This window comes from Chiloscyllium punctatum, chromosome 9, assembly GCF_047496795.1.
Source record: "Chiloscyllium punctatum isolate Juve2018m chromosome 9, sChiPun1.3, whole genome shotgun sequence".
Taxonomy (NCBI): domain Eukaryota; kingdom Metazoa; phylum Chordata; class Chondrichthyes; order Orectolobiformes; family Hemiscylliidae; genus Chiloscyllium; species Chiloscyllium punctatum.
In genome coordinates, this window is record NC_092747.1 from 14,614,897 (window position 1) to 14,628,091 (window position 13,195).

The 13,195-nt window shown below is 44.2% G+C and overlaps 1 protein-coding gene across 4 annotated transcripts in view; it reads right to left on the minus strand.

Annotated features, from left to right (window-relative positions):
- Positions 1 to 13,195, minus strand: part of gyg2 (glycogenin 2) — a 72,559-nt gene that overhangs the window by 22,892 nt on the left and 36,472 nt on the right. The window contains exons 8-9 of one of the 4 annotated variants that reach the window (XM_072576896.1): positions 5,355 to 5,468; positions 808 to 879 (exon numbers count right to left, since the gene is read on the minus strand). The exons of the other annotated variants lie outside the window; for them this stretch is intronic. Coding sequence (XP_072432997.1) covers positions 808 to 879; positions 5,355 to 5,468 — 186 coding nt within the window. The remainder of the gene's footprint in view (positions 1 to 807; positions 880 to 5,354; positions 5,469 to 13,195) is intronic. 4 annotated transcript variants of the gene reach the window in all.

Genomic DNA, 13,195 nt, shown 5'->3' on the forward strand with positions numbered 1-13,195 from the left:
CTCTAGTGACTGCAGCAGAGAGTGCCAAGACCAGAGTGGAGTTCCTGAGCCTCACGCCATGATGGGTAACGTAGTTGACCACCCAGGCATGAACTGTCACCTTTCAAATTAGAGGGAAGCTACTATTCCGCATCCTAATGCCTTCCCAGAATCCCAATCAGCCCGATTCACTCTCCCACTTAATGAGTGCTTGGGTGCGGGGTATGGGGAGCGGTGGTTGGGGTTACCCACCGCTGGGAGATCAAGGCAGGGCCTCCCCTGGAATTGAGTGGGCCTGATCACCATGGTCACCACTATGATGGGCTCCACTCAATCCAGCCCACTGTGTGGTGAACAGGTTTCATTTGTGGTGTGCCTTTAGTGCACTAAAAAACAAAACCCCAAGATGGCTTCCTTCCACAGAAAGAAAATGGATATTTAGCACATCTTAATAAAATGAGGAACGAGAGGTAGAAAGGCGCAGAAGTTTAAGCCACCATTGGTGAAGTAATTTGGATCAGGAACACTCATGAAATCAGAATTGGAAGACTGCCAAGGCAGGACCTGCCAAGTCATGTACCGTTTCTATCCTGACCTCCCATACTCTCAGCTGATACAATGGCATGATATGCAAGAAGTTCACAAAGCAACCTTTTTGCAGAAAAGTGATCATACCCAAAAGGATTGCTTAAACCCTTAGTGGGACATTGCAAGCTAAAATAAGCCAAGAATTTGATTGTAAATTAAGTCATTTTTGTTTAGAAAAACCAACTGATTATTGAGAGCATTGATTTATGCAGCTAGTTGCAGACAGATATTCAAATGTACCATCTTCGCAGACGACTTATGCAGTTCATTGGCATATGGCAGATTCAGAAATCTTACATGTTTGGCTTCATGCTGTGGAAAATAAGGAAAGTGAACTGTAAGCCTCAACTCTTACACTGGCTTAGTCTCTACCACGTCAAATAATTACTACAACATTACACGACTTTTTAAAACGTCCTATTTTCCTCTTAAATAATTAATAAACTCAAATTAAAGATCATATTTCACACACAAACTTTCTGTAGAACCCACGTTTAACAGTGGAGTAAAGCTACAGTCTGCTGAGGTTTTTGGCCAGGGATCAGGTTGGGTCAGCTTTACACCAAAGTGCAGTCACATGTTAACAATGCAAGACCTGGGACTTTGTCAGAGAGGCGTCCTTTCACCTGGACAAGAGCACATCAAAGCTGAAACTATCATCATGCTTTTAATATGGACAGAGAGCGGTGATGCTTTCAATTTGCCTCATGAAGACATCATTTTAAAAAATGCAGAATCAAATAAAATGCTTGCCTTACTGGCAAATAAATAATGTTCCTTCTGGGCATCTCCCAGCCATCTGACTTTAATAACAATTTTACTGTTTAATTAGAATTTTCAAATTCTCTTGGACACGTCGTAACTATTTACTGCCCTTGCTGACTCATCTATTGTTTCCACACATAGTCCAATAGCATTCAACCTTTTGTCACATACCACCATCTCTTTAAAACTTTGTGATTTTGTCTACTGCATAGTCAACCTTCAGATTCTTGCACAGAAGTTATTCTGTATCTTCAAAGACATTGAATTGTCTGAGAAAGCAACATGTTGATCAACATCTAATCAACAATCTTACAACATGATAGTAGTTACCACTGATAAAGAATCTGAACTAGACTATCCATATAAACACTGTGGTTACAAGAGCAGGTCAGAGACTCAGAATCCTGCATTGAGTAACCTTTCTATTGCCTCCCCAGAGCCCGTTCCCCATCTACAAGATACAGATCAGGAGTTACGACGGAATATTCTTTGCTTTTGTGGATGAGTGCTGCTCCAACATTCAAGATGCTTGACACTACATAGAAGCCCCGTTGATTGGCACTACATTCACTGCCTCCAACACCAACGTTTAACAGCAGCAATCCATACCATTTACAAGATGCATGCAGCAATTCATCAAGCTCCTTAAACTGCATCTTCCAAACTCATGATCATTTCGGTCTAGAAAGACAGTGGGAGCACCACCACTTGTAAGTTCCCCTCCAAGTCACCTACCATCCTGACTTGGAAACAACTTCCTTCAATGTTGTTGGTTCAAAAGCATGGAATCCCCTTCCAAATGACATTGTGGGTGTCTCTACACCAAATGGACTGTTGTGGTTCAATAATATATCAATCACCCACCACTTTCTCAAGGGCAATTAGGAATAGACAATAAATGTCAGCCTAGCCAACGATACCCACATTCTATGAACAAATAAGAAAGGACTCAAAACATTAATTGTGTTTCTCTATGCCCATCCTGCTGAGTTTCTCCAGCATTTCCTGTTTTTTTTTCATCCTTGCAGCCTTGCTGTTCAATATTTACACTAATAGCAGCCCATTCACCTGCAGTCCAAATAGTGCCCCCACCTGCAGTCCAAATAGTGCCCCAAGATGAATTGGCATAGTAGAGGAGTCCTTTAGCGTTGCTAAGTTAACCCAACGACCTGTGCAATATATATGCAAATCATATGCAAACCAACCCTGAGTGACACACAAAACCAAACTAAAATGTTGCAGATGCTAGAAATCGGACATTAAAATACAATGCTGCAATACAAAGATTTATATTGTTTGCACAGCCTGAACACTGCTTCACTCTCTAAGAATGCTGCCAGACCTGCTGAGTATTTCTACCATTTTCTGTGTTTAATCGTGATATTTCATTAATAATGAAAAGCTGCAGATCAACTCTTTACAACTTTGGAACAGAGATGCAAATGTTAAATGGATTGGGTTGGGAGAATACTGACTCACCAATTTAAGCCAGTGTAGCCCAGAACAATGCAAGATCATACTCTTAAGCTTCGAAGATTATTCCAAAGCAAAAGCAAAAAGGAGACAGCCAGAAATAGGCCTAACTGGGGAGTTGACCTGAAAGCATTACAAACAACTGCCCTGGCTCTGTACTACTCAGGAGCTGCACCTTCCCCAGGGAAGAGATTGGATGATATCTCTGCGACATGTATTGCTGAGCAATTACTGGCTGCCAGAAGTCCATTAAAGTGGGAAATCTGCACCTACCTGCTGAATACTCCAGCCATAAGGAAGCAAATTACAATGTGTAGAATCAAAGTGGACCAGTGATCCTATTCATCCTCCAGTCTAGAAAGAACCAGCAACAATATGGCCCCCAGGGCATCCAGCTTCTTGACTCGAGCCCCTCAGCTGCTGCTTTGCTGACTGCGAACCCATCGACAGTCAAAGGCACATCAGTTGGCTAATGGAAGAGATGGATCTTTCAACAAGTAATCCTAAGTATCTACGTTCCTCAACTACCCCAGTACTGATGCAAGCCACAGCAAGGCCCTTATGCAAGAGTGGAGAATGTAGCCAAATAAATTCTCTTGGTTGTAGTAAGGCGACCCTAATAACACCACACCTCCTCAAATACTCTCTACTACCACAGCCCTATAGAACTGAAGATCATAAGGTCTTCAGCTATCGAGTGAAAGACTAAGTGGAACAGAGGTGAAGGAAGGTGTAGCAAGACAAATCCTGTTTCATCTTTTCCACACTTGGCAGAACGCAGTCAGGCCAGGGCTGGGGGAATTTAGCTGCAAGGCTAAACTGGACAATCTGGAGTTGCAGTAGATGTAATAACTTGGAGAAGCAATGTGCAAGTCACTCTCCTCCTCTCTCAAGTTGCCCATTGTTTGTAAACCTTTGTCTCATTACACTATGGTATTTAGCAATATATACTATCCTCATTCTTCAAAACACTGTGTAACAAACCTCACTTCCAACAGTGGTGGCTTATACATCGTGAGCTTGGAATTCAATATGCTCACAAACACTCAGTCTAACCTGGAATAGAATTCTACACTCCCATTTTTTCCCAACCTGTAGAACAAAGTGGATATTTTGTGCAAAAAGTCTTAAAAAGATGAAAAAAGTGCCGTTCCCTGGTTATTTCTATTTTAGGTTGAAACAATAAGCATGAACAATGACCCACTGGTGCTTTCACAGTTTACATCCATCTTGAACTATTTAAGAGGAAAACATGACTCTTACACACCATGTATTACAGCCAATGCTAAAGTCAGCTACCCTGCAATGAAATGATGGTTTATTTCTCGATACGTGCTCCTCCAGCCAGTTTCTTCACAAAATTCAAGAGAAAAGATCTCCTACACTTGTATTAATAGATTAGATTTTTTTGATAACCTTCTGTAATCACTGGGTCTTTGTTCAAATGGCTGAACCTTGCTCAGTGATAAAGGTTGTGCTGCACCTTTCTGTAGCAACATCTGATGGCTGGGGGGGGGCGCGGTTAGCATGGTGATGGTTGATCAACCTGTAACTTTGTCCCCAGCAGTGTAGTCTATTGTAGGGGTGTCATACCCAAATTGTCATTCAGTAGTCTTGAATGCTTTCTAGGTCCTTTCCTTGCTGAAGTGGGAGGGGCGGGCTGGGCCAGGTGGACAGTTTGGGGTGCAAGAGGCAACCTTCACAACTCTCACAGTAATAAATAGAATTTACTAGGTACAGGAAAAGAGCAGGGGACTCCCTTGTTGGTTAATAGATAATTAGTGGCATCTCTATCTCCTTCAGGCACATACAAACACAAACGTGCATGCGTATGCCTACACACACATTTTGGCAACTGCAAGTTTCCATGGTGCAAGAAGATTCAAGTCTTATTTGTATAGGGAGGGGAAGGGAAGACCTGACTCCTGTTGTGAGGATAAACACTCCACTAGATGACCAAATTATCAGTATTTAATTAAGACTGACCAAGTTACAAGCCATTAAATATAACCTTGTAGATAAGGAACATCAAATCCCATTAGATGAACCTCAGGTTCTGAAGGTACACAAATACAAAGAAATGGCCCATCACAAATTAATAGTGAAGGATGTCAATCTTTGGCTGTGGGGCAGCATTAGTTGTACATCCCATGATGCCCTGGTGCTGGGTCTGCTTTTCAAATGGATGGCTGCCAATATGATACAACCAAGGTCTTGCTAGGCCAACAAGAGATAAACAAGCGTGCTGTCACAGGCAAGGTGGCAAGTTTGATTCCTGGAGGAGTGATGGATTTTCCCCAGCAACCTGACAGATTTTACTTTCAAGCTAACTGAATGCAAACTCTAATGGGAGTAAAGTGGGAGGTGAACTCACCTTCTCTGGACAATGAGTCCAAGCTTGTGGACCACTAGACCAGTTACACACAGATATTACTCTACTGTACCTGTATCTTAAATTTAGAACACCCATCGAGTTAGAGCTTGTGACTGCTGTAGTGTTAGATTTTATCTATTCAACAGCAGTTAGCCGGAGAGTAAAGATGATGTACCAGTTCAACAGGTGGACCCAAATCTGGCAGCTGAATAACTATTTTTGGAATAGGTGGTGCAACTGGCACAGATGGAGGTATATAGAAATATCCACGTCGTTGCCAAGTTACTAGCTGTTAAAAAAGATAAAAAGGCAACATCAGGTGTGGGTCAAATTCATATTTGTTGCTAATTTTAAGGCTAATCTTTTCTTTAACAAAATATACACAGCCAACATGACTATCCTCAACTTGAAGTCAACAAGATGCAAGTCACAGGACCTTGCGGAGTGTTTTGCAATGTATACAAGAACAATCAATTGAGGCTTCCTCATTCTCTCACAACAAAGCATCAGACAACAGGAAGGGTTCTGTGAATTAACTTTAGAATAATGGGACAGTACATCAATTTCCACGCATTCAACACTGCATCCAGTGACAGTTTGCACTGGCCCCCAGCAGTTTACAATTACTAGAATATGTTGCAATGATATGCTGTAGTTATCCTACTGGACTCACATCCCATCATCTTGTACTGCCGTGGCAGTGTCCCTACCTCTGGGCCAGGAGGCCCGCATTCAAGTTCCACTTGCTCCAAATGTAACAACATCTCTGAACAGGTTGCTTCAAAAAATCTCCTAATGTCCACTGAAATAATTCCGAGGAGCACAGACTGTAAATGGCAGGACTGCTAGGAGCACCGATACAAAGGGATTCAGGTCGACAGCTTCCTGACCATGGTGATATAAGTGGATAAGGTGGGAAAGAAGGCTTTCATCAGTCAGGGCATCGAGTGTAAAAGTTGGCAAGTCTCGTTGCTACAGTATCAGACTTCAGACAGGCCGCATTTGGTGCGCTGTGTGCAGTTCTGGTAGCCACACCACAGGAAGGATGTGGAGGCTTCAGGGTGGGTTCAAAAGAGAATTCAAGGATTCAAAGGGGAACCGTCAGTTTATGTTGCTCATTTTGAAATCACACAGTCAGCACATGGCAGCAATAAATTTGGGTTTGCCCAGTTGCTAATCATGTTTCACAATCAGAGTCAGCTAATTGGTACCAATTCCCCCTCTGACAGAATCCCTCAGCGTGGAAGCAAGCCATTTGGCCCATCAAGCCCACACCATCCCTCTGCAGAGCATCATGCACATCCACTACCCTATCTCTGTATCTCCCCGCCCCCCCCCCACCCACCCCCACCAAGGGGGATTCACCTAACCTACACATCCCACTACAGGCAATTTAGCACAGCCAATCCATTCTAACCTGCACACCTTTGTACTGGTGGAGAAAACCAGAGCACCTGGAGGAAACTCACACAGCCACTGGGAGAGTGTGCACACAGACAGTCGCCTTAGGGAGGAATCGAACCTGGGTACCTGGTGCTTTGAGGCAGTGGTACTAACCACTGAGCCACCGTGGTGTACCACATATGTGTCAGATACCAAGGAGATTTAACATATTCTATTTACAGAGTAGTACCAGCACCAATTTGAGTCCCGAGTTACGAAATAGGTGGAATTCACTTGCCCTTGGTCCCATTGAGACTCTTACGTCGAGAATCAATAGCCGCTCACGTCCCTCACTCGCCCCTCACTGCCATATTACGCACAGCAGGGGAAGATTCTTCACGGAATTTCAATCAGCTACTGGGGAGACCAGCTTTTATTACTCATCCCTAAATACGCAGAAAGCAGTCAAGAGTTAACCACACTTCTGTGGGTCTGGAGTCACATATAGGCCAGACCAGGCAAGGATGTTGGATTTCCTGCCCTAAAGGACATTAGTGACCTGGATGGGATTTTACAACAGATGACAGTTGTTTTATGACTGCCATTCGTACCAGAGTTTTGTTATTAGTGAATTCAAATTTCATACGACTACAAGAACTAGGTGCAGGAGCAGGCAATTCAGCCCCTCAAGCCGGCTCTGCAATCATTACTGATCTCATCTCAACTCCACGTTTTTGCCTGTTCCCCATAGAATTTTAATTTGCAACAATTAAAAAGTTATCTCCTCCTTAAATTAACTCAATATTCTGGCATCCACCACACTCCAGGGTGCTGCAGATCCATAATGCTTTCAAAGTAATTTCTCATCATTTCTATTTAAAATCTATTAACCCTTATCCTAAAACTATGACCCCTCATTCTAGATTACCCCATGAGGAAACATCGTCTCTACCTGTCCTTGAAGGAGCAGTGCTCTGAAAGCTAGTGCTTCCAAATAAACATGTTGGACTATAACCTGGTGTTGCATGATTTTTAACTTTGTGCACCCCAGTCCAACACCAGCATCTCCAAATCATCATCTCCTTTGTTGATACTCTTTAGCACCTGATTAGGCAGAGTCATATAGACTCAAACAGCACAGAAACAGACCTTCAGTCCAACCAGTCCATACCAACCATAATCCCAAACTAAACTAGTCCCACCTACCTGCGCTGGACCCATATCCCTCCAAATGTTTCCTATTCATGTACTTATCCAAATGTCTTTTAGGAGCAGAAATAGGCCATTTGACCCATCAAGTCTGCTCTGCCATTGGATAAGGGATGATATGTTTCTAAACCCCATTCTCTTGCCTTCTCCCCATCAGCCGTGATCCCCTAATCAAGAACCTGTGTCTTAAAGATGCTTAATGGCGTGGCCTTCACACCCTTCTGCGGCAATGAGTTCCAAAGACTAAAAACCCTCTGGCCAAAGAAATTCCTCCTCCATTCTAAACGATCATCCCTTCACTCTAAGGCACTTAAAAGAAATAGACATTCAGCACTCCTTCGGTGCTGTACATGACTCTGACTGTATAACAGACCAGACAGACAGACAGAGATAAAAGACAAGTTGTGTTATTGGAGTGCCCTTTGTGTTTGCACAATGGCATATGGCTGTTTTGAACATTTAAGAGCTTTTTCCTGTTCGGGAGCAGTGGCAGACAGAGCAGGGGTGACGTTGGAGACAAGGAGGTTGCCAGGAAGGTAAGGTCTTAGTATAAATTTGAACAGCGGCTAAACCCAAGATACCACACTCGTGTAGTAGTACTCCCTCCCGCCTCCCTCCTCTAACGAGAAGAAAAAGGACTCTGAAAGGCAAGCTTTTTTTTCCTTATCTTTCATATATTTAAGTGCATTGCTTGGTTTTAGTTAGTTGATATAAAGCTAAGGCTTACAATGGCAGGGGACCTCAGACTTGTGGCACGTGCCACTTGCCTGATGTGGGAGCTCAGGGACATTCCTGACTCTTACACTTGCAAGAAGTGTGTCCAGCTGCAGCTCTTGTTTGACCACATGACGGCTCTGGAACTGCGGATGGACTCACTGTGGAGCATCCGCGAGGTCATGGATAGCACGCTCAATGAACTGGTCACACAGCAGATTAGAATTGCTGAGGGAGACAGTGAATGGATGACCAAAAGACAGAGAAAGAGTAGGAAGGCAGTGCAGGTGTCCCCTGCGGTCAGCTCCCTCCAAAACAGGTATACCGTTTTGGATACAGTTGGGGGAAATGGCTCACCAGGGGAGGGAAGCTGTTGCCAGGATCATGGCACCGTGGTGGGCACTGCTGTTCAGAAGGGTGGGAAAAAGACTCATAGAGCCATAATCACAGGGCATTCTATTGTAATGGGAGTAGATAGGCGGTTCTGTGGCCGATTACGAATGGTGTGTTTCCTCCCAAGTGCTTGGATCAGGGATGTCACCGATTGGCTGCAGAGCATTCTGAAAGGGGAGGGTTAACAGCTAGTTGTTGTGGTACACATTGGCACCAATGATAAGTAAAAAAATTAGATGTGGTCCTGAAAGCAGAATTCAGGGAGCTAGGAGCGAAGTTAAAGAGGAGGACCTCAAAAGGTAGTGAGCTCAGGATTGCTACCAGTGCCATGTGCTGGGTGGGCGTGTGGAATGCTCTGCCCCAGAAGGCAGTGGAGGCCCTGTCTCTGGATTCGTTTAAGAAAGAGTTGGATAGAGCTCTCAAGGATAGTGGAATCAAGAGTTATGGAGAGACGGCAGGAACAGGATACTGATTGAGGATGATCAGCCATGATCATAATGAATGGTGGTGCAGGCTCGAAGGGCAGAATGGCCTACTCCTGCACCTATTGTCTAGCCAGGGTAGAAGTGAAAGAATAAGCAGGATGAACACGTGGCTTGAGGGATGGTGTAGGAGGGAAGGGTTCGGATTTGTGGGACATTGGGGAAGGTGGGACTATTACAAATTGGACGGCTTACACCTGAACAAGACTGGAACTAATGTCCTTGAGGAGTTTTTGCTCCTGCTGTTGGGGAGGTTTAAGCTAGTGTGGCAGGGGGTTGGCAACCAGAAAAAAAAGACTACTAGACAGTGAGGTGGAAACTGGAGACTGTAAGGATCACAAAGTTAGCATTACCAAGGGGAAGAGTAGGCAGACAGCAGATGAACGCAAAAGAACTTGCAGCCTGAAGTGCATATACTTTAATGAAAGGAGTATAGTGGATAAGGCAGATGAATTTAGGGCTTGGATTGATGCCTGGGAGTATGATACTATTGCCATCACACACAGTCTTGGTTGAAGGAAGAGCATGATCGGCAACTAAATGTTCCAGGATACAGGTGCTTCAGACATCACACAGAGGGAAGTGAAGTGGGGGGGGCGCGGAGGGAGGGAAGTTGCATTGCTGGTCAGGGATGATACCATGGCTATGCTAAAGGAGGACACTATGGAAGGCTGGAGCAGTGAGGCATTATGGGTGGAGCTGAGAAATAAGAAGGGTGTAGTTACATTGGTGGGCTGTATTACAGGCATCGCAACAGTGAGCGTGGGGTAGAAGAACAAATAGATAAACAGATTATGGAAAGGTGTAGAGGCAACAGGATGGTGGTGATGGGAGATTTTAATTTTCCCAACATTGACGGGAATACACTTAGTGTCAGAGGTGTTGATGGGGCAGAATTTGTAAGGAGTGTCCAGGAAAGTTTTCTAGAGCAATAGTCCAACAAGGGAAGAGACCATATTGGACCTAGTGTTGGGGAATGAGCCAGGCCAGATGGTAGAAGTTGCAGTGGGGGACTTCTTTGGGAATAGGGAGTTTTGAGAAGGTTTGTAGCTCAGGTTGAGGTTCTGGATGTAGGTTTGTTCGCTAAGCTGGAAGGTTCATTTCCAGACATTCGTCACCCTACTAGGTAACATCTTCAGAGGGCCTCCGGGTGAAGCACTATTGATATTTCCTGCTTTCTATTTATATGTTTGGGTTTCTTTGGATTGGTGATGTCATTTCCTGTGGTGATGTCATTTCCGATGGCGATGTCATTTCCTGTTCTTTTTCTCAAGGGGTGGGAGATGTCTTCTTGTGGCTAGTTAATGTAGACATGACCCTCTCTCACTAGTATCCTTACATACAGATGAGGAAGGACAGCACTTCAATTGGGACAACACATCCATTCTAGGACAAGCCAAACAAAGACAAGCACGAGAATTCCTAGACGCACAGCATTCCAACCAGAACTCTATCAACAAACACACTGAGTTAGACCCCCATCTACCACCCCCTAGAAAAGGAACCCGAAATGACATCACCACGGGAAATGAAGTCACCAATCCAAAGAAACCCAAACATATAAATAGAAAGCAGGAATTATCTACAGTGCTTCGCCCGGAGTCCCACTGAAGATGTTACCTAGTAGGGTGATAAAACATCTGGAAATGAACCTTCCAGCTCAGCGAGCAAACCTACATCCAGTTCTTTGGGAATAGTGACCACAATTCTCTAAGTTTTAGAATTCTTGTAGACAAAGATGAGAGTGGTCCTAAGGAACCAGTACTAAACTGGGCCAAGGCCAATTATATCAAAATTAGGCAGGAGCCGTGAAATGTGATTTGGACACAGCTATTTGAAGGGAAGTCCACATTTGATATGTGGGAGGCTTTCAAAGATTGGTTGAAGATAGTGCAGGATAGGCATGTCCCTTTGAAAACAAGGGATAGGAAAGGCAAGACTTGTGAACTGTGGATGACAAGAGAAATCGTGCGACTAGCCAAGAGGAAAAGGGAAGTGTATATAAGGTCCAGGCAGCTAAGGATAGAACAAGCCTTGGAGGAATATTAGGAGAGTAGGGGCCAATCTTAAATGAGGACTCAAGAGGGCTAAAAGGGGTCTTGAAGTAACTTTATCAAGCAACTAAGGAAATCCCAAGGCCTTTTATCCTTATATAAGAAGAGGGTAACCAGAGAAAGGATTGGTCCACTAAAGGATAAGGAAGGAAGGTTGCTCATGTTGTCCATTGTACAAGAAGAGTAGTAGAGATATTCCAGATAACTACAGATCAGTGAGCCTGACATCAGTGTTGTATTTGGAAAAGAATGGGCTTTTCAGTGATAGGCAACATGGTTTTGTGCGGGGGAGATTGTGCCTTACCAACTAAGAGTTCTTTGAGGGAGTGACCAAGTTGATAGATGAAGGAAGGGTTGTAGATGCCATATTAATGGACTCTAGTAAGACATTTGTTAAGGGTCCCCATGGTAAACTAATGGAGAAAGTGAAGTCACATGGTGTGCAGGGTGTTCTAGCCAGATGGATGAAGAACTCGTTGAGCAACAGGAAACAGAGTGATAGTTGAAGGGAGTTTCTCCAAATGGAGAAAGGTGACCAGTGGTGTTCCACAGGGGTCAGTGCTGGGGCCACTGTTGTTTGTAATCTATATAAGTGATCTAGAAGAGGGCATTGTTGGTCTGATCAGCAAGTTTGCAGATGGCACGAAGATTGATGGAGAAGCAGAAAGCATAGGGGACTGTCAAAGAATGCAGGAGAATATAGATAGACTGGAGAGTTGGGCAGAGAAGTGGCAGATGGAGTTCAATCCAGGCAAATGTGAGGTGATGCATTTTGGGAAGTCTAATTCTACAGCGAACTCTTCCATAAACAGCCTTGGGAAACATTGATGAGCAGAGAGATCTGGGGGTTCAGGTCCATTGTACCCTGAAGGTTGCTGCACAGGTGGATAGTGTGGTCAAGAAGGCACATAGTATGCTTGCCTTCATCGGGTGGGGTATTGAGTATGAGAGCTGGCAGGTGATGTGAAAATTGTAGAAGACTTTGGTTCAGCCACATTTAGAATACTGCGTACAGTTCTGGTTGCCTCATTACCAAAAGGATGTGGATGCTTTGGAGAGGGTGCAGAGAAGGTTTATGAGGATGTTGCCTGGTATGGAAGGTGCTAGCTATGAAGAGAGGTTGAGCAGGTTAGGATTGTTTTCATTAGAAAAAAGGAGATTGAGGGGGTACCTGGTTGAGATCTACAAAATCATGAAGGGTATAGACAGAGTAGATAGAGATAAGCTTTCTCCCAGGGTAAAGGATTCAATAACGAGAGAAGTCACACGTTCAAGGTGAGAGTTGAAAAGTTTAAGAGGGATATATGCGGCAAGTACTTTACACAGAGGTTGGTAGGTGCCTGAAACGTGTCAAGCAAAAGTGAGGAATGCAGATGCTGGAAATCAGAGTCTACATTAGAGTGGTGCTGGAAAAGCACAGCAGGTCAGGCAGCATCCGAGGAGCAGGAAAATCGACGTTTCAGCTTTTGCCCGAAAAATGTTGCCAGCAGAGGTCGTGGAGGCAGGCACAGCAAATTAATTTAAGGTGCTTCTACACAGATGCATGAGGAAGTGGGGAGCAAAGGGATACAGATGCTTAGGAGTTGGGCGATAGATTTAGACAGTGGGTTTGGATCGGCTTAGACTTGGCATGGCAAAAGGGCCTGTTCCTGGGCTGTGAATTTTCTTTGTTCTTCATGAGAGCTGGTACTCAGTCAATTATCTTCAAATTGTCATCTCACTCTAAAATCAATCAAGTTTTTGACTGTATCTCTGAAAAAGTGAGACAGTGGTGGGGGGGG